Consider the following 18,508-nt stretch of genomic DNA (forward strand, 5'->3'; position numbering starts at 1 on the left):
GGCTGCATTGGGAGGGAATGAAGGTCTGGCTCTCACGGGCTGGGCTGGCTGGCAGATGGCACTGCAGGCGGCTCCTTTGTCCTGCTCAGTCCTCCGCACCTGGGGTGTCTCCTGGTGTTTGCACCAGACCAGGATCTTAGGACCCTGCCTCTCAAGTCAGTAGGGTCAGACACGGGGTGGCAGGATGTTTTCCCGTTGGTCTCAGAGTGGGCAGTCGGCCCCTGGGCCCTGATCTGCCCCTGCCCACGAGGGGCTTCCCACCTGCCGAGAGCAGGGCTCCCTGTCGGGCCTGCGGGGGACAGGCCAATGCCTTTGGGTCCTGGCTGTTCTTAAGCTCTCCTGGGGCTCTCCTCAGGGTGTCCCTAGATGCCCTTGGCCTCTCCTAGAACCGCATGGCCCCACGTAGGGCCACACACGGCCACTGAGACTCAAATCAGTCCAAGGAAACAGCCTGTCTGCTGTCCATGCCTCATGTGACCACGGCTCTAAGACCCCCCCCTTTGCAGACTCCCACCGTTAGCCAGTTGAGGAAAGCCCTGGACCAGGGGTCAGGCGCCTGGGAAGGGGGTGGGGGCCTAAATGCAGAGTTCTGCCCTGAATCAGCTTCCTCCTCCCACCAACCACTGGTCACCAGAGCAAGCCCAGGCGGCCCCGCCCACCAGGTACCTTTGTGCTGAGAATGCCTCTCTCCAGCAGAAAGCATGTAGATTTGACCCTAAGACCTGCCATCATCGGGTTGTGCCTGTGGGAAGGAACAGGGGAAGAGGCTCCCCTGGGAGGGGAGCAGAACCCCACGGTGACTGGCTGGGCTGGATGCAGAGCCCCCGCAGCCCTGCACGGACAGTGACTCCCAGGGGGCAGCCTGCTCTGGGGAAGGGGCTGGCCAGCCCTGCCCCCTCCTGCAGGGCAGCTTTGATCCCAGGGCCCTTCCATCCCTGAATCCAGGGCCTGGAGGGAGGAGGGGCTCCAGTTACAGCAGTCCCCCCTCCCCTCTCTGTCCAGAGCTGCCCTTCTCCACCCCTCGGTGACCCTCGTGGCCAGTGTCTCTGTGCTCCTGGGCGCCAGCCCCTCCCCAGCCAGCCTTGTCTCCCCGCCCCCTGCCCTGAGCTGACCAGAGGGGCCAGGCGGGGGAGGGGCCGGTGCCACATGCACAGACTGCTCTACCCGGTCCGAGGCCAGTGTCCGCTGTGGGCTCCAGCCTTGGGGCACAGGGGAGCCCAGGGCAGACAGCAGGGGCGTGGATCACAGGTCTGGGAGGGTGGATGCCTGCAGGGTGTGGGGCTCGGCAGGGTCTGCGGAGGGGTTACTGGCCACCCCCCCCCCCACCCTGTGGTCCCGCGGTCCTCATGCCGGCCCTGAGGCCACTCCTGCCGCTGTTGCTCCTGGCTGGGCTGACTGCAGGGGCCAGCCTGCCGCCAGGCCCTGGGGGCCACCCGGGGGTGTGCCCCAACCAGCTCAGCCCCAACCTGTGGGTGGACGCGCAAAGCACCTGTGAGCGAGAGTGCGTCGGAGATCAGGTGAGCACAGGCAGTGCCCCCCCAGCCTGGCTGTGGGGGAGACCAGCTCCTGGAGGGCCCAGGGTGTCTTGGGGGTCTGGTTGGTCGGCGCCGGAGGAGCCCAGATCTCACCCCTGACCCAGGCCTTGCCTGCACGACAGAGAGGACCCAGCCACCCTTGACCCTGGAGATCATTTTCTCTTGGGGCTCCCACTGTGCTCCGCACTGTGCTCCGTGTGAGGGACCCTGGGGACAGACACCCCCAGATGCTGCCTTCATGTGTCTGAAGATTGAATGGGCTTCCCTAGTGGCTCAGCTGGTAGAGTCCACCTGCAAAGTGGGAGACCTGGGTTCGATTCCCTGAGTTGGGAAGATCCCCTGGAGAATGGCTACCAACTGCAGCATTGAGGCCTGGAGAAATTCATGGACGGTATAGTCCATGGGGTCGCAAAGAGTCGTACACGACTGAGCGCCTTTCACTTCTCAGTCCCCAGACCTGCCCAGCCCCACCCTGAAACTAGCCGTTTTCGGGGCCAGCCAGGCAGAGGCCAGGGCCATCTGGATGTGCTGTCCTTGCAGCCTGACCCCGAGGCACTGCTGTGGCCTTAAGAACGTCGTACATCCTCCCCCGGCCTTCGTGTCCTCATCTGTACGATGTGACTAACAACCACCTGCTTTGGGGGCCAAGGGACTGGGGGCTTAGGTTCAGCAAGGTGATCTGTGAGGGGCTGCTGGCAGTTGTGGTTCACCACCAGGTGGAAAGCCAACCTGCTCGGCTCCAGAGGGGACACTGACGCAAGGAGGGGCAGCAGGCTTTCCCCGCCCAAGCTGGGCATGCTGGGGCTGGGCAGGAAGGAGCATCCAGGTGCCCGCTGAGCTGTGCCCCCCACCCCCCAGGACTGTGCGGCCACCGAGAAGTGCTGTACCAACGTGTGTGGGCTGCAAAGCTGTGTGGCCGCCCGCTTCCCTGACGGCGGCCCGGCTGCACCCAGGCTGGCGGCCTCGTGCGAGGGCTTCGTGTGTGCACAGCAGGGCTCTGACTGCGACATCTGGGATGGGCAGCCAGTGTGCCGCTGCCGGGACCGCTGCGAGAAGGAGCCCAGCTTCACCTGCGCCTCGGATGGCCTCACCTACTACAACCGCTGCTACATGGATGCTGAGGCCTGCCTGCGCGGCCTGCGCCTGCGCGTCGTGCCCTGCAAGCATGTCCTCAGCTGGCCACCCAGCAGCCCCAGGCCCCCCGAGACCACCGCCCGCCCCATGCCCGGGGATGCCCCAGTGCCACCCGCCCTCTACAGCAGCCCCTCCCCGCAGGCAGTGTATGTGGGGGGTACAGCCAGCCTCCACTGCGACGTCAGCGGCCGCCCGCCCCCTGCTGTGACCTGGGAGAAGCAGAGTGACCAGCCGGAGAACCTGATCATGCGGCCAGACCAGATGTACGGCAACGTGGTGGTCACCAGCATCGGGCAGCTGGTGCTTTACAACGCCCGGCCCGAGGACGCTGGGCTCTACACGTGCACGGCGCGCAATGCTGCTGGCCTGCTTCGGGCCGACTTCCCGCTCTCCGTGGTCCAGCGGGATTCGGCCAGGGCTGGGGCCCACGAGGCCGCCACCGCCCCGGCCCAGTGCCTGCCCAGCTCGCAGACCTGTGTTGGCCCCCCATCTGGCCGGGTCCTCTGGCACTTTGACCCACAGCGGCGCAGCTGCATGACGTTCCCTGTGGGCAGCTGTGCTGGGAGCGCCCAGGGCTTCGAGACCTATGAGGCATGCCAGCAGGCGTGCGCCCGTGACCCCGGGGACGCCTGTGCGCTGCCGGCTGTGCAGGGCCCCTGCCAGGGCTGGGAGCCGCGCTGGGCCTACAGCCCGCTGCTGCAGCACTGCCACCCCTTCGAGTACAGCGGCTGCGAGGGCAACGGCAACAACTTCGAGAGCCGCGAGAGCTGTGAGCACGCCTGCCCGGTGCCGCGCACGCCGCCCTGCCAGGCCTGCCGGCTCCGCAGCAAGCTGGCGCTCAGCCTGTGCCGCAGCGACTTCGCCATCGTGGGGCGGCTCACTGAGCTGCTGGAGGAGCCCGAGGCGGGCGGCGGCGGCATTGCGCGCGTGGCGCTGGATGAAGTGCTCAAGGACGACAAGATGGGCCTCAGGCTCCTGGGCACCAAGTACCTGGAGGTGACGCTGATCGGTGTGGACCGAGCCTGCCCCTGCCCCAATGTGACGGCCGGCGACGGCCCGCTGGTCATCATGGGCGAGGTGCGCGATGGCGTGGCCATGCTGGATGCGGGCAGCTACGTGCGCGCCGCCAGCGAGAAGCGCGTCAAGAAGATCTCTGAGCTGCTGGAGAGGAAAGCCTGTGAACTGCTCAACCGCTTCCAGGACTAGCCTGCCCGCCAATCCACAGCCCCAGCTCCCCGCCATGCCCACCCTCCCCACACTCCCACCCCTCCCCACACTCCCACCCCTCTGCCTGAATAAAAGTTCTGGACCTCACAGCCTGTGGGTGCTGGGGGCCTGGCCCTCGCATGCGCACGTGGCTCCGCTCTGAGATCAGGAGGGAGCACCAGTGAGGACCAGCCTGGGAGGTGGGTGCCACCTCCCACCCGTCAAGAGGACCAGGCAGTCAGCTTGGTCCTGCCTCGGCATTCCCGGGGCCTTTCTCCCTCCATCCCCTCACTGCCGAGGGGAGCAGCAGAGTCCAGGATGCCTGCGAGTCCTGACCCACAGGCCAGACCCCTCCTGTGCCCAGTATGGAACCTCAGAGACAGAGACTGCCCACAGGCACTCTGCAGGGGTGGTCCCAGGAGATGACATGGGAGATACCAGCAGTGGGGCAGCAGGAAAGACTTTATTCTCAGGTTCTCAGCAGCCCTGTTGGCCACTGGTCAAGAATCCCCAGTCTGGGGAGGGCCACGCCCCACAGTCTGGCCCAGGGCAGCAGGGGCTTTGTCCAGGGACACAGGCATCGCGGAAGAGGGAGTTACTGTTTCCGGAAAATTAGGCACTTGTTGTTGGCTGGCATGTCCACCTAGGGGAGATGCTTGGGCTGGAGAAGCTGCTCCTGGTCCCCAGGGAGGCTGCCCTCGACCACAGCCCTCTCTACCTACCATCCTCTCCAGGAGTAGGCCACTGGCCTGGCCCAGGTCCTTGAGAAGGGAGGTGTCCCGCAGCCCCCATTCAGGGTTCCTACATGAGGGGAAGAGGTGGGGTTGTGGCCTGGGGGTCACTCGACCCACCTGCCCCCCCAGCCAAGCCCCCTACCCACCCAGTTCTGACCTGCATCTGAGAATCAGGTCAAAATCCACATTACTTTGGGGAGAAATCTTCCCATTGACGGCATAGGGCTGTGGAGACGGGAGACACGATTCTGCCTACTGTCCACAGGCTCAGCTGTCTGCAGCCAAGCACTGTGCACACTTGCAGGATGGCACCCACAGACTGGGAAGGACCCACTCCTCGATGACCCTCAGACAGGGGACAGTGGAGGACAGTGCTGAGCAAGGGCAAGTGACGGGGGAGTGCTGGAGAGCAGAGGGCTTGGGTGTGCTTCAGTGCTGATAGGAAGCTGGAGGGAAAGGCAACTAAAAATACCAAGGCGAGAAGGCAGTCCAGAAAGGCCAGGACAGCCAAGGCTGCCTGCCTGGGGAGGCCCATCTCAGGCAGGAGCACTCACCCCATAAGTGATGAGCACAGCCTTGGGTTTGAGCAGGTGTCCTGCTGCTCTGAACAGGCCCTGCGGAGGGGGTAGGCAGGACAGCAGTGAGGAGCTTTCCCGGGACTTCCCCGGCCTGAGTCCCCATCGCTGATATAGGGCAGACCGGGCATTCCGCTCCCTCCCAGCACAGGAAAGAGTGCCACATGGCGCTGGTGGGTGGCCCCTGGGTGGCTCGCCCGTGCTCCCACAGACCTCGGTGCAACTCAGGGGGCTGATGTGGCTCATGTTGATGCAGAGCAGCAGGTCCAGCGACTGCGGCAAGATCCCGCCCCACTGCTTCCAATTCCAGGTCACGTCCAGATACATCGGGGCCTTCACGTTGGGCAGCCCGTGGGCCTGAGTGGTGGCCAAGATGCTGCGGGAGGACAGCCCGTGGTGGGGGTGGCCTGTGCAGCCTTTTCTGAACCCCTGCAATCCTGCTTGGGGGAGGCTTAGAGGAACCACAATAGCGAAGGGGTCCAGGGCAGCGGGACGGGGCCCACTTTCACCCGCAGGGTCCCACCTTCCCGCCGCACCTGTCCAGGCAGCGCTGGTCCACGTCGGACGGCTGCCACTCCGCATAGGGGAAGGCTCGCGCGAAGTGGGCTGTGTGCTGGCCCGAGCCCGAGGCCACTTCCAGCACTCGGACGCCGCGCTGGGCTGAGTCCACGTACTGCCGCAACACCTGCAGGATGGGCTCCTTGTTCCGCTCGGCGGCCTCCGCAACCAGCATCTTCCCAATCCCCCGCGGAGAGCGCCTTCGCGAATTTGGCACAGCCAGAGCGTCGCGGGCGGTAGTCAAGCACCGCGGGGCCCTTCGGGAGTGGTAGTCCGGAGCCGCGGGGCCCGTCGGGAGTGGTAGTCAGGCACCGCGAGGGGCCAGGGCCTGTGGCCTGGCCGCGTTGCAATTGGCCTTTCCCCTCCACGGACTACAATCCCCAGGAGGACACGCGCCGCGCCTTAAAGGCACCGCAGTCCCTGGAGGCGCGCTTCGAGCCTCCACCTCGGGAAAAGAACCGGGAGGCAAGCTTGGGTCGTTAGTTTACAGGCGTCCATTGGCTCAGCACCCGGTGCCCGTGGCTGTCCTAGCACTTTTTCATAGTGCTTGTTACTCCTAAATTGTCTCATTCTTGTCGCACTGGAATGGATTCCTTCCCCTTGTCTGGCTTTTTTTTTTTTTTAATTAAATCCTTCGGGGGTTTTAGGGGGCTGAGAGGGAAAAAATGTATATATTGTAACCTGCGCCGCCCGGGAATCGAACCCGGGTCGCAAGAATGGGAATCTTGCATGATACCACTACACCAGCGGCGCGGCTGGCAGCTTCGGTGTCCGCGAGACTTAGGAGATTGTGACGCAAGCCCCGCCGCCCAGCCCCGGGCGAAGTCGTCAGAGCGCAAGCGTCGCTGCGACGCGAGCAGCAGGGCTGGGAGCACTGGACGTGAGGGGCGGGGGGCGGGGGGGCGGGAAGGCGGGGGTCCCGCCGAGTCTCTCGGGCACCCAGCACTCCAGGGGAAGGAGCGGCGATGAGGGACACGGTTTCTGCCGACTGGATTCGAACTGACGCCGGGGAAACCATAGCAACCGCGGCATTCCGGAAATTATGGGCACGGGGCCATGGGAAGGCCTCCCGGGTGCGACTGGGCTCTCGTCTGAGCTGGGCGGGGGCGGCGGGGCGGAGCTCCTTGTGGTGGGCGGGGGCGGCGGGGCGGAGCTCCTTGTGGTGGGCGGGGGCGGCGGGGCGGAGCTCCCTGCGGTGGGCGGGGGCGGCGGGGCAGCGCTCCTTGTGGTGGGCGGGGGCGGCGGGGCGGAGCTCCCTGCGGTGGGCGGGGGCGGCGGGGCGGAGCTCCTTGTGGTGGGCGGGGGCGGCGGGGCGGAGCTCCCTGCGGTGGGCGGGGCGCGGCCCCGGGAGAGGCGGGCCGCCTGCGGAGACAGGCCTGTACTGCTCAGCGCGTCTCTGTGGCCCTGCGATAAGCAGTGCAAACCCAGGGTTCACGGGTGTTGAGAGGTCGGTGACCTCTGAGTCTCGTCGGGGGCCGGTTTGTGTGTTCGACCGCTCTTCCCTGGTTGTTTCTTAGCAGGCGTGAGGCGGCGCTCAACACTCAGGTCTAGCTTAGCTCCTTTGCTGGGAGATTTTTTTCTTGCGCGAGACGCTCCCTGCGCCCCTCACACACCCAGGGTCGCTCTGACAAGAAGCTCTGCGAATGGCGCTGACCGGGCTTTAGTCTGGGGTTGCTCTCTGGGGGCATGCAGAGTGGGACCAGAGACTACACAGTAGAATGCTGTCAGACGGGGAGGACAGCCTTGCCTCTTAGGGACAAGAGGTGGTGTAGAGTTGGCCAGTGAATACAAGGCCCCTAGGAAAGTTTCACTCAGTGGGCCTGCCTCCAGACAGCCCCTTTAGCATTCAGCGTTACGACACTTTTTTCTTAGCCGACTTTCTCATTTCATAAGCTCTCGTTACCTGACTCACTTTTGCCTCAAGTCCTGGTTTGCTGGGGCTTCCGAGGTGGTGCCAGTGGTAAAGAATCAGCATTGTCGATGCAAGAGATGCAAGAGACGCAAGAGACATGGGGTCAATCCCTAAGTTGGGATAGATCCCCTGGAGTAGGAAATGGCAACCCACTCCGGGATTCTTGACTGGAAAATTCCACGAACAGTGGGGGAGGCGACACAACTGAGCAACGCACGCGCACCTGGTTTGTTGGGTATTTTCTGCGTCTACAGGTGGACAAGAGGTGTCCCTCAATGTGAATCTCTGCCCCCACCTGTGATGGTCAGTGGCCAGCTGGGGCCTCTCCACCCAGGCCCCTCAGCCTCCTCGCCCACTCAAGAGGCACAAAGCTCCCTGGCGTCCCTGGGCTGCCCTGCGCTGCTCTCATACAATAAACAATAGAGGGATGTCTTCGGTAGTCCAGTGGCTGAGACGCCTCACTCCCAATGGGAAAGAAAGTGTTAGTCGCCGAGTCAACTCTTTGCGACCCCATGGGCTGTAGCCTGGCCAGGCTTCTCTGTCCATGGGATTCTCCAGGCAAGAATACTGGAGTGGAGTGGATTACCATGCTCTCCTCCAGGGGATCTTCCTAACCCAGGGACTGAACCCGTCTCCTGCACACAGGAGGCAGATTCTTTACCGCTGAGCCATCATCCCTGGTCAGTGAACTTGATCTCACATGCCACAACTAAAGAGCCTGCATGCTGCAATGAAAATCAGAGATCCCCTGTGCGGCAGCAAACACCCAGACACAGAGCAGCCAAAGAAACTTACAAAAAAAGAAAAAGGAAATGTATATTTGGTCTGCATCCTGATTTCTGAATAGAACTCTTAAAACCCTGGGATTTCCTGAAGGAAGGGGTGAGAGGAGTATCTGTTATGCATAACAAGCCCCTTTCAATCTCACCTGGGCTCACACCAGACAGGTGACAAGTCAGGAGAGGGGGGATGGGAGGGGCCGGTTGCCAGGGGAAACCAGCCCCACTCCTGACCTCTGACCTCCTGGGATAGGGGGCTGGAGACGCAGCTAATCTCCATTATTAACCAGTCCTACCAATGTGATGGACCTCCACTCAAATCCCAAATGGAGGGGGTCAGGGAGCTTCCAGCTAGTGAACGTGGAGGGCTGGGAGGGTGGCTCCCGGGGAGAGTGTGGGGCTCTGCACCACTTCCCACACCTTCCCTGGGCATCTCCTGCATCTGTTCCCAAGTTGTGTCCTTTGTGGCAACCCAGTAAGGTAAGCAAAATGCTCCCCTGAGTTCTGTGAGTCATTCTGGCAAGCTACAGGACCCCGATTTACAGCTGGTCAGTCACAAATCCACCTGTAATGCAGGAGCTGCAGGAGACACTGATTTGATCCCTGGGTCAGGAAGATCCCCTGGAAAAGGGGATGGCAACCCACTCCAGTATTCTTGCCTGTTGTGTTGTAGGACTGAGCCTTGAGCCTGTGGATCTGTGTGGACAATGGGTGGGTGGAGTTAGAATCCACTTAGATTGTAGGATACCCAGTTGGGGTCCAAAGAGAACTAGAGGATTGGTTAGTAAGAAAAGCCCACACTCTTTGTGTCAGAGGTGTGTCCTATAGGAGGGAGGGAGCCTTCATGTTGTAGGTGCTGCCCACAAGCCCAGCAAGGTCTTCCATTTAACAGACCTTGACCTCAAGTTGCTCTCTGCCTGCCGTTCATTCTTCTGGGCTGGATTCTGTGTGACTGACACCTGCCCTTCCTCCACACTCAGCAGGCTCAGAGCCTGGGGCAGAGGCAGAGGCAGCGGGCAGAGCAGAGCAGTGGGCTTCGCTGCAGTTATGCGCGCACATGCGTGTGTGAATGCATGCGTGGGAGCACCTGGGACTGTGTGAGTGTGTGTGGGCACACACTTTCCATAAAGTCCCAGATGTAAGACTCTGAAGCCCGCCAGGAGCTGCTGAACATGGGACCCCTGGAAGCGTCCCACACCTGGGCCTGCGCTCAGTGCTACCTCCTGAGGTTGTGTCCTGAGGGTTACTGTTGGAGCCGGAAGGGCCCTTTTGGCTACTCCTGCCGCCTCATGATGTCCAGAGCCAACAGTGGCATCCAGCTTCCTTCTTGGGGTCCAGGCCCAGGCGCCTGCCACCTGCTGAGCTCCCTCCCGAGCCCTGCAGTGCGTACCCAGGGTGCTTGCCCACTACTGATTCCCTCAGTATATTGATTTTCCAGAGCTACAGTGACAAATTACTCCAAAGTGTGGTGGCTCCAAACAACAGTTTCCTTTCTCACAGTTCTGCAGGCCAGAAGTCCAGAATAAAGATGTCGGCTCCCCAACAGCCCACCGGAAGCTCTTTCGTCAGCACAGCTCCCTGCTCATCTGTGGTTCCAGGCGCTCCTGGGCTTGTGGCCACCTCCCTGCCATCTCTCCTCTGGGTCTCTTTGTGTCCTAATATCCCTCTCCTTTTTATCTTTAATTTTTTTTCTTTTTTAAGTTATGAAAGTATGATAACACATTTACAGGATACTTAGAAAATATAAAGTTACATAAAGTTCCACTATATATGACAATTATTTTCTTAAGTAGATAAAGTAAGATTTTCAGTTGGAGTTTCACTATCAAACTCTTAGAAATTAATAGAATTTTAAAAATTAATAGGATGAATAGACAAGTAGAAGGATAGAGCAGACCTGAAAAGCACTATGAACCAATTCAACATAATAGGATTTATACAATTTTCACACAGTGGGAGGAAATGACCCTCTCCTTTCCCAAGGACAGGCTTCACTGGATTTTAGGGCCCTCTCTAATCTAGGATGACCTTATCTCAAATCCCTTGCTTTAATTATATCTGCAAAGACCATTATTCTAAACAAGGTCATTTTCTGAGGTTCCAGGTGGTGTTTCTTTGAGGGGCCACTGTTCAACTCACTGTACTTGGGTGTGGGAATGGGCAAGCCCTGGGAATTCCCCGGCTGTCCAGTGGTTAGGACTCAGTGCTGTCTCTCCCAGGACCGGGGCTCAAACTCCGATCAAGAAACTAAGATCCCACAAGCTGCAGCCAAACAAACAAACAAACAAACAAAAAGGGATGGGCAGTCCCTGGACACTTGGTGGCAGGTACGGGAGCATCCTGCCAGAGCCTTTCCTGGGGCCACTGACCACGCTTTGTTGGCAGAAGCCCATTTTCCAGTCTGGGTTGGTGAGGGCATGAACTTCAGATCTGCAAAATGACTGAGGAGGGCTGAAAACTTAAACTTTCTCCTGTAATATGAAATTTCAGTATCATATTTAGAGCCTTTTAGAAGAGAAAGTCTGGAGCAGGAACTAGCAACCCACTGCAATATTCTTGCCTGGAGAATTTCATGGACAGAGGGGCCTGGCAGGCTATAGTCCATGGGGTTACAAAGAGTTGGACATGACTGAGCGACTAACACACACACAGAAGAGAAGGGCTTCCCCAGTAGCTCAGCAGTAAAGAATCTACCTGCCAATGCAGGAGACATGGGTTTTATCTCTAGGTTGGGAAGAACCCCTGGAGGAGGGGATGGCATCCCACTCCAGTATTCTTGCCTGGAGAATCCCAGGGACAGAGGAGCCTGGTGGGCTACAGTCCTTGGGGTTGCAAAGAGTCAGACACAACTTAGTGACTGAACAACAGCAAAGAAGAGAAAAACCCTAAAGTCTTCATTAGGGTTAACTGGAGTCAGTAAGGTAAAGGTCCCTGCTTGCTATGACGCCCATGTTCTCTGTGAGGCTCCAGGCATTTCTGGGCTTGTGGCTGGCTGCTGGGTGAGGCTCCTGCCTCCTGTTCAGCTGCCCGTGACTGACTCTGGGCTGGGTTCCCAGCCTCTCTGACAATAGGGAATGTTTGCCGACTGCAAGACGCTGTCTCGGGGGGCTTAGCAGGTTGCTCACTGTCATGGACAGTGTAGTCCAGGCAAGGCCAGACTGGCCAGGCTTCCTACCCCAACTAGAGAACCGACTTGAGCTCTTGGTGGCAGACCAACTAGACCTTGACTCTCCGGGCTCAGGCCGGGCCCTCCCCATGCCTCCTGGCTCTGTCCACAAGTCAGGGTGGGTCAGGTGCTCAGGCTAAGTTCTGGCAGCAGGGAGTCTGGGAAGGCCCCTGGGTGGCGGTGGAGGTGGGGAGATAGGCCCTGCCCTCCTGCACACAGGTGTCAGGGCTTTGCTGCCTGCTCCCTACAAGCTGGCCTTCTTCCCCCTGGCTGCCTGCTGCCCCGGTTCAGTGTCTTTGGGGGCCCTCTGGGTTCCTTCACCCACCCCCCTCCCCCACCCCCAGCCTATCCTGCACCCCCTCCCCTCTCACCCGGCAGGACAATTCCTCTTCTGTGGCTTTCTCCTGGAATCTGTCCGAGGGCTCTGGACCCAACCTTTGACCTCAGACAAGGGCCAGGGTCAGGGCTGGGACATTAGGGTCTAGCAGCCTTGCCCACCATCAAGGCCAAGCCTGCCTGCCCAACAGGGTCCTCTCCACGCTGCCCTGAGGGGTACCCATGAGAGGAGGTGCCCTCAGCTCTGTGTCAGCCCAGGGCCTGGCTCCTCCTGCCCAAAGCATGTGCCTTCTGGAAGAGACCCTCCCCACCCCCAGGCCCCTCACCCTTCAAAGTCTCCCTAGTGTGAGTTAGCGTTGTGCTCGAGGCCACTGAAGAGACCAGGGCCGCCAGCAAAGATGACGCAGGGCAGGACCACGCTGGCCTTGGCGCAGCAGGTGGGGGAGGGGCGGGGACGGGTCAGGGGTGGGAAGCCGGGCCCAGCATGGCCGGGGGCGTGGTGGGGCGTGTGCTGATGCCCTGGCCCCCTGGGCATGCTCTCCCCTCTCAGGTCACAGGCCTTGTGGGAGGGGGGCAGCTCCACCTCACCCTAGGGAAGGAGCAGTGGGCAGGAGAGGGCCTAGCCCCCAGACCTCTCCTGCAGGCAGGTCTGGTTCCTCCTGAGGCACACCACTGCAATAGGTCTTGCCTCCTGACCCCAGTGCCTGGGGCGGGTGGAGGAGTAAGTGCTCTTTTGCCCACGCGGGATGACAGACAAGCTGGGCTCCTTCACCTGCCTTCTGCACCCCCCAGGGTGCTCCTGGATTGGTAAGGGGCCTCCCTCCCCCTTCCTGGGGTCTTTAGGCGCACACGTGGCAGACGGTACCCTGGTACCCTGCTCCTGTTCCCTAGGATGAAAGGGAGATTCCCAGGGAGTCATGTCTCTGCCCAAACCCGGGGGCCGAACCGCTGTTCTCCTCTTTGACCCCCCTCAGTCGCGTGTGAGTGAACCGCAGCACTGGCCCAGGCCGGCCCAAGCACCTTGGCGGAGGGTCTCCGACCTGCGCTGCGTGGGGACACCCTTGCTTCCAGAGTCCACACAGATCGCTCCCAGCACCTGTCAACTCCTCGGCTCCTGGGACACCACCGCCGACCCCACGAGGGCCTGAGCCAGAGCCTCGCCACGTCTGGGTGCCCGTGGCCCCCAGAGCCTCCTCCAGTGGCGGACGGCGGCCCGGGCCCTGAGAAACTTGCTTAAACTCCGCCCTCAGACCTCGCCGGGGGGTCCCGCCAGTTTCCCCAAGGCTGGAGCACCACCCCTGCCTTGAGCCTCGGCGCGGGCCCTTTAAGGTCCGGGGGTGTGCGGCGGGCCCGCCCCCTCCCCGCGGCGCCGGCCGCCTGTTAAAGGGGCCGCGCCCTCGGCGCCAGCCGAGTGCCAGCCGGGCGGAGGGCGCGAGGTCTGGCCGCGGGCCGGCGGGCGGGGAGGGCGCGGAGGGCGCGGGCGCGCTGCGGGCCCTCCGCACAATGTACACCATCACCAAGGGACCCAGCAAGCTGGTCGCGCAGCGGCGCACAGGTGCGCGCGGGGGCGGGCAAGGCAGGGAGGGGACGGGCGGGGGTCCGCACACGCTGCCCGCCCCCGGCGCGGCGGCGGCGGCTGATGCGCGCTCCCGGTGCCCGCAGGTCCCACGCAGCAGCAGGTGGAGAGCAGGCTCGGCGAGCTCCTGAAATGCCGGCAATCCGCGCCGACCCCGCAGCACCCGCGGGCACAGCCGCCAGGCCCCTGGCCTCTGTCGAGGTGAGACGCACGGCCCTCCCCTCCCCCGCCGGCCTTCGCGGGGCCGCGAGGGTGACCTTGGGGAAAGGTTAGCGGAGCCCTGGCCACATGCTCCCGGCGGGCGCGGAGGGGGCGGAGCCCGCCGACCCGGCCCGCCTGCGGCTCGCGACCGCGACTCCGCGCTTCCGCCTCACCTGGCACCTGGCTTGGTCGGAAGGAACCGGGCCGGGGGTGCGTGACACTCCTCGGAGTCCTGGGGCCCCACGCACCCAGATTCGGGAGGAAGCCGACCCCCTCCTGGATCTTAGGGGCTCCAGGCGGCTGAGTCAGGTGCCCGGACCGACCTTGGGCGGCGGAGGCCACGCTTTGAGAGGAACTGCTGGGGACTCGCCCCGGAGGGCGGGAGCGGCCGCCGCCGGAGGCTGCCAGCCCCGTGCTGGCCGAGCAGCGGGGGAGAGGTGCACGTGGTTCCCTCGGGCCCTGCCAGGCCGCCGCTCTCCTCCGCCTTCTCCCCGAGCCCCAACCGGTGCTTTTCCTGACCAGCAGTTTTGCTGGGAGCCTCAGTTCAACCACTGTGGCCTCCAAGTCACTGTGCCCAGGAGGTCAGCGCTTCCATCTCCGGGACTGAACCTGTAACTTTTTGGCTCGAGTCTGTGCTCTGGTCTTACTTATTCTCTGCAGGCTCAGGGCCCAGGGCTTGGTCCAGGCCACGGAGGCCTGAGGCTCCTGCGTGCTGTGGGTGGGCGGGGGCAGCACTAACAGGCTTTGGGATTTCTTCTCTAGTTGAGGACAGACGGCCTCTGGGTTGGGAAGAGCTGGGGGCTGTGTTGCTGCGCGCCCTCAACCTGCCCTCCCCCTCAGTGCCAGCCTGAGATACCACAGGTGGGGGCAGCCTGTGAGACCCTTCTAGGCCTCCTGCTGGGAGCACAGCACGTTGACACTCTGAGGCTGGTCCTGTGAGGACCACAAGCGCCTCCGGGGAGAGGGGTGCATGCGGCCTTGGGGAGGGGGGCGCGTCCCAGGGCCCACTGCGCTGTGACCCTGCCTTGTGACCTCAGCCCTGGTCCTCAGCCGCCCTCCCCCACCTCCCCCGGGGTGGGGGGCGGGGGGAGGGAAACGAGGCAGGGGTGTGTCAGCCCCCGCCTGGCCACCCAGGCAGGAAGCTCCCACTCTCACCTGGAGAAGCTTGTGCTTTCTCCAGGCACCTTTGCTGGGGAGTGGGGGAGGAAGCATGCGGTCTGTGCAGGGTCCGAATGCTGAGGGAGATGGAGGAGACCAGGGGCCGCAGCCAGCCAGGTCCCGGTCGGGGGTGCTGGTGCTCGCCCTGGCTCCGCAGCCCTGCCTGGCAGGGGGGCAGCCTGTGCTGGTTGTGCCATCCCCCCTTCCCTCTGAAGTCACCCCTTCCCTGAGCCACTCCCCTCCCAGCCTTAGGGGCGAGCCCCCACTGGGAGGCCAGAGCACCTACAGGTCTCCCACACTGGGACCCCCAGCCTTGCTCCTGAAACTTCTGGCGAGGGGGACCCACCAAAATCATTCCACCCAGACTTCCGGTCCACCCTCCCTCAGCCAGGCTTGCCAGGGAAGGAGTCAGCCACTGGGCTGCTCTGTGCCTGGTGCACCGCGGGTGCCCTAAGCGTCTGCCCCTGACTGGGCTTGGGTCTGGGCGCTGCCCATGGTGGTGAACAGGCTGTGTGAGTCTGGGCCTCTGATGAGCTCTCTCCCTCTGAGCCAGAGAGAGTAAGACCTGCTGTCAGGGGAAAAGAGCAAAGGGGACCCTGTGACCAGCTGATGGTGCAGGGGAGGCAGGCTGATGGGGGAGGAGGCTTGGGAGCTGCGCTGCCTTGTGGGCTTCGGGCTGACAGGCGCACAGTTCTGAGGCTGCCGCCTACTCACCACGTGTGACCCTGCACAGGTCACTTCTTTCTTGAGCCTTGGCTGAAAATGGGTGGGTGGCCTACGTTGGAGGACAGTGAAGGGGATGCAGAGGAGGCCCTAGTTGGCTGGCCCTGAGCAGGGAGTCCACAGCTGCTGCTGCCGTGGGCAGGGCCTGCCAGTGGACCGTGTCCCTGGGCGCTGGCACGAGGGTGGAGATGGGGTTGGCACCGGACCCGACCATAGGCGCACAGGGGAGCAGTGCCCTTTCCTCCAGAGGGCCCACAGAGCCGCCTTACGTAACTGCCAGCAGGGGGCAGGCAGGTGCCAGCCTGAGCCCCTTCTCAGCCCCCGCCAGGCCGCCCTCTGGTGGTTGAGTCACTAAGTGGTGTCTGACTCTTGCAGCCCCATGGACTGGACTCTCCTAGCAAGGATACTGGAGTGGGTTGCCATTTACTTCTCCAGGGGATCTTCCTGACCCAGGGATTAAACCTGGGTCTCCTGCGTTACAGGCGGATTCTTTACCACTGAGCCACCAGGGAAAGCACCCTCTAAGTACTTGGCAGTTCGTAGTCTTTGACTGCAATTCTTTTTTTTCTTCTTGGATGCTCAGTCTCCAAGTTTTCCTAGAGTTTCTGGCCTTGCAAGGGTAAGGTTAGCAGGCAGGCGAGGGGCTGTCCCACTTGAGGACAGACATCCACATCCTCTGGTTGGTATCACTCAAGCCTGGGAGCAGCCCTGCCCCTCCACGTTCTCTGTGGCCACCTGACCTGCCAGCCTGGAGCTGGCGGGACTGGTGCCCCTCAGGATGCTCCTCTTTATTTTAGTGCCCCTCTCAACTGAGGAGGAACCCCGCGCGGCGGTGGGGCACCTGAGCCCAGGATGGCGAGCAGGCCGGCGGGACCGCGAGTGCCTGGCGGAGTGGCACGTGCAGCCCAGGACTCCCGGCTCCCACCTCCTGCTGTAGGTGTGGGCCCCGCTCCCTCCGCGGCCCTGTCCCGGGCTTCATGTGTGCAGGGCTGGGCCAGCTGCCTCCGGCCAGGGCAGCCCATCCGTGCCCTGGGCCCGGTTGGCCGGGGTGGGCCCAGTGGCCACTTGGACATTGAACGCCCACCAGGCCAGGCTCCAGCACCCAGGGCCATCTCCTCACTCAGCAGTCCTGCCCTGTGGGCAAGAGCACTGTCCTTGCCTGGAAGCTGCAGGGGTGGACCAGGGCCACGGTCACCCTCCCTACTCAGGATGGCCCACTCAGCACTTGGCACTGTCTAGCCAGACCAGGAGCTGTCTCTGGGGCCAGGGCAGCTGCGAAGGGCAAAGTCCACCTGCTCTCGTTAGGGTCCTTCCTTCCATCCTGGGGTGTCTTGAGATGAAGAGGCTTCTGTGGGGGAGAAAGTGACCAAGAACTGTGCCTAGGGGTGGGGTTGGGCCGAAAAACCTGTTTACTCAGGTCAGAACCTGGGCTGCTGGAGGCCTGGCCCGTCAGTGGGGAGGGGGGAGGCAGGTGGCAGTGGAGGTTCCTGAGAGACCCATGGGGGGGCCGTCTGTGTGCCTTGAGCATGGGGCTCTGCGGAGATCTGGGGACACAGAGCCCCTCTGCGGACTTAGACCTGCCTCAGGGCCAGGTGAGGTGTGAGCTGAGCTGTTGGGGATGCAGGCCTGCAGGAGAAAGGCCTCGGCCACCAGCTGCAGCCCACAGCTGCCCTGCGGTTCAGGGAAGTGCCTGGAGTGGGCCTGGCTTGTGGGGCGGGGTGGCCTGCGACTGTTCCGGGAGCTCTGCCAGGTAGCACCTGGCCTGGGAATGTGGCTGAGCGTCTCCTCGCCTTCCCACAGTCCAGGGCCGAGGCTCGTGTTCAATCGGGTGAATGGCCGCCGGCCGCCTGCCATGTCCCCGTCCCTCGAGGGAACCCAGGAGCCCTACACATTGGCCCACGAGGAGAACGTCCGATTTGTGTCAGAAGGTAGCGCTGAGGCCTGAGGGAGTGGCCCAGGCCACTGGTCCCCTTCCCACTGTAACCTGAACTTGAAGTCCCTGGAGGGCTGGGACGTACCTGGGCTCTGGGCCCGTCTGTCCTGTGACCGTCCAGCAGGCTGCCCGTTCCTGTTCCCAGCTCCGGGCAGGGGTCCAGACTAGCCACTAGGGTGGGAGGGTGCCAGGGGCCTGGCTTAGTCTGACCATCCTCTCCCCACAGCCTGGCAGCAAGTGGAGCAGCAGCTGGGTGGTGGCCCGGCCGGTGAGAGCGGGCCGAAGCCTGTGCAGTACGTGGAGAGGACCCCCAACCCCCGGCTGCAGAGTGAGCCCTCCCCCACCCCTAAGGAGTGCCCCCCCCCACCCCTGACCTGGCTCAGCCAGGTTCTAGCCCCAAGGGGGTGGGGTGAGGAATGAGCCTGATCCACTCTTCCCAGCATCTGCTACAGTTGGGATCTGGGTGAGGGGCTTGTGGCCAGCTGGAGGGGGACACACACTGGTCCACCCGGCAGGTGTGTCACTGCCCAGCCTTGTTTCTCCACAGACTTCGTGCCCATTGACCTGGACGAGTGGTGGGCACAGCAGTTCCTGGCCAGGATCACCAACTGCTCCTAGTCACAGCTTTGGAAGGAAGGCTGTCTTGTGCAGGGCCCGGCCCTGCCCCACGCTGGACCCTCTGCCAGGAGAGGACCACGGCGCCCTGTCCACCAGCTGTGGCAGGCCGTGCTTCACCCTGGGCCTGGCCAGGCGCCGGCCACACCTGAAGTGCCAGCATTTGGACTTTTGCCCCTGCTGACCCTTTGGCCCAGCTGTTCCAGGCTGCCGGGGGCCAGGGGTTGAAACTGTCTGACCTCAGTCCTGCTCACTGTGCCCGGGGACCAGCCCGTGGGGCTGGCAGGGAGGAGCTCCAGGCTAATAAAGTTGAGAAACTGCCTTTTGGAGAGGCCCTGACTCGGTGGGCTGTGGGGAGTGAGCAGGG

At 62.7% G+C, this 18,508-nt stretch overlaps 3 protein-coding genes, 1 long non-coding RNA gene and 1 other non-coding gene across 6 annotated transcripts; 3 read left to right on the top strand and 2 right to left on the bottom strand.

Annotated features, from left to right (window-relative positions):
• The first annotated feature begins 175 nt into the window (after positions 1-175).
• On the top strand, positions 176-3,983 carry WFIKKN1 (WAP, follistatin/kazal, immunoglobulin, kunitz and netrin domain containing 1). The gene is made up of 2 exons (XM_069569421.1): positions 176-1,517; positions 2,394-3,983. Exons 1-2 carry the CDS (start codon positions 1,263-1,265, stop codon positions 3,873-3,875), a joined length of 1,737 nt encoding a protein of 578 aa, XP_069425522.1. The 5' UTR covers positions 176-1,262; the 3' UTR covers positions 3,876-3,983.
• Positions 3,984-4,319: 336 nt separating this feature from the next.
• METTL26 (methyltransferase like 26) lies at positions 4,320-14,133 on the bottom strand. The gene is made up of 7 exons (XM_069569450.1): positions 13,886-14,133; positions 5,721-6,393; positions 5,398-5,560; positions 5,164-5,223; positions 4,767-4,834; positions 4,598-4,676; positions 4,320-4,518 (listed from the first exon to the last, which is right to left on the bottom strand). Exons 2-7 carry the CDS (start codon positions 5,915-5,917, stop codon positions 4,471-4,473), a joined length of 615 nt encoding a protein of 204 aa, XP_069425551.1. The 5' UTR covers positions 5,918-6,393; positions 13,886-14,133; the 3' UTR covers positions 4,320-4,470.
• On the bottom strand, positions 6,425-6,495 carry TRNAG-CCC (transfer RNA glycine (anticodon CCC)). The gene has a single exon. It is a non-coding gene; the product is annotated as a tRNA-Gly (tRNA).
• Positions 6,570-10,200, top strand: LOC138428691 (uncharacterized). The gene is made up of 2 exons (XR_011252545.1): positions 6,570-6,815; positions 9,934-10,200. It is a non-coding gene; the product is annotated as an uncharacterized lncRNA (long non-coding RNA).
• Positions 12,665-18,463, top strand: MCRIP2 (MAPK regulated corepressor interacting protein 2). 2 transcript variants are annotated; one of them, XM_069569449.1, is made up of 6 exons: positions 12,665-12,742; positions 12,910-13,490; positions 13,598-13,712; positions 17,394-17,521; positions 17,753-17,854; positions 18,074-18,463. In XM_069569449.1, the coding sequence occupies exons 2-6, from the start codon at positions 13,439-13,441 to the stop codon at positions 18,142-18,144; spliced, it is 468 nt and encodes a 155-aa protein (XP_069425550.1). In that variant the 5' UTR covers positions 12,665-12,742; positions 12,910-13,438; the 3' UTR covers positions 18,145-18,463. The 2 variants fall into 2 exon arrangements, with proteins under 2 accessions (XP_069425550.1, XP_069425549.1); XM_069569448.1 differs by lacking the exon at positions 12,665-12,742 and adding an exon at positions 16,371-16,526 and having other exon boundaries at positions 13,259-13,490.
• The last annotated feature ends 45 nt before the right edge of the window (positions 18,464-18,508 follow it).

This window comes from Ovis canadensis, chromosome 24, assembly GCF_042477335.2.
Source record: "Ovis canadensis isolate MfBH-ARS-UI-01 breed Bighorn chromosome 24, ARS-UI_OviCan_v2, whole genome shotgun sequence".
NCBI classification, from domain to species: Eukaryota; Metazoa; Chordata; class Mammalia; order Artiodactyla; family Bovidae; genus Ovis; species Ovis canadensis.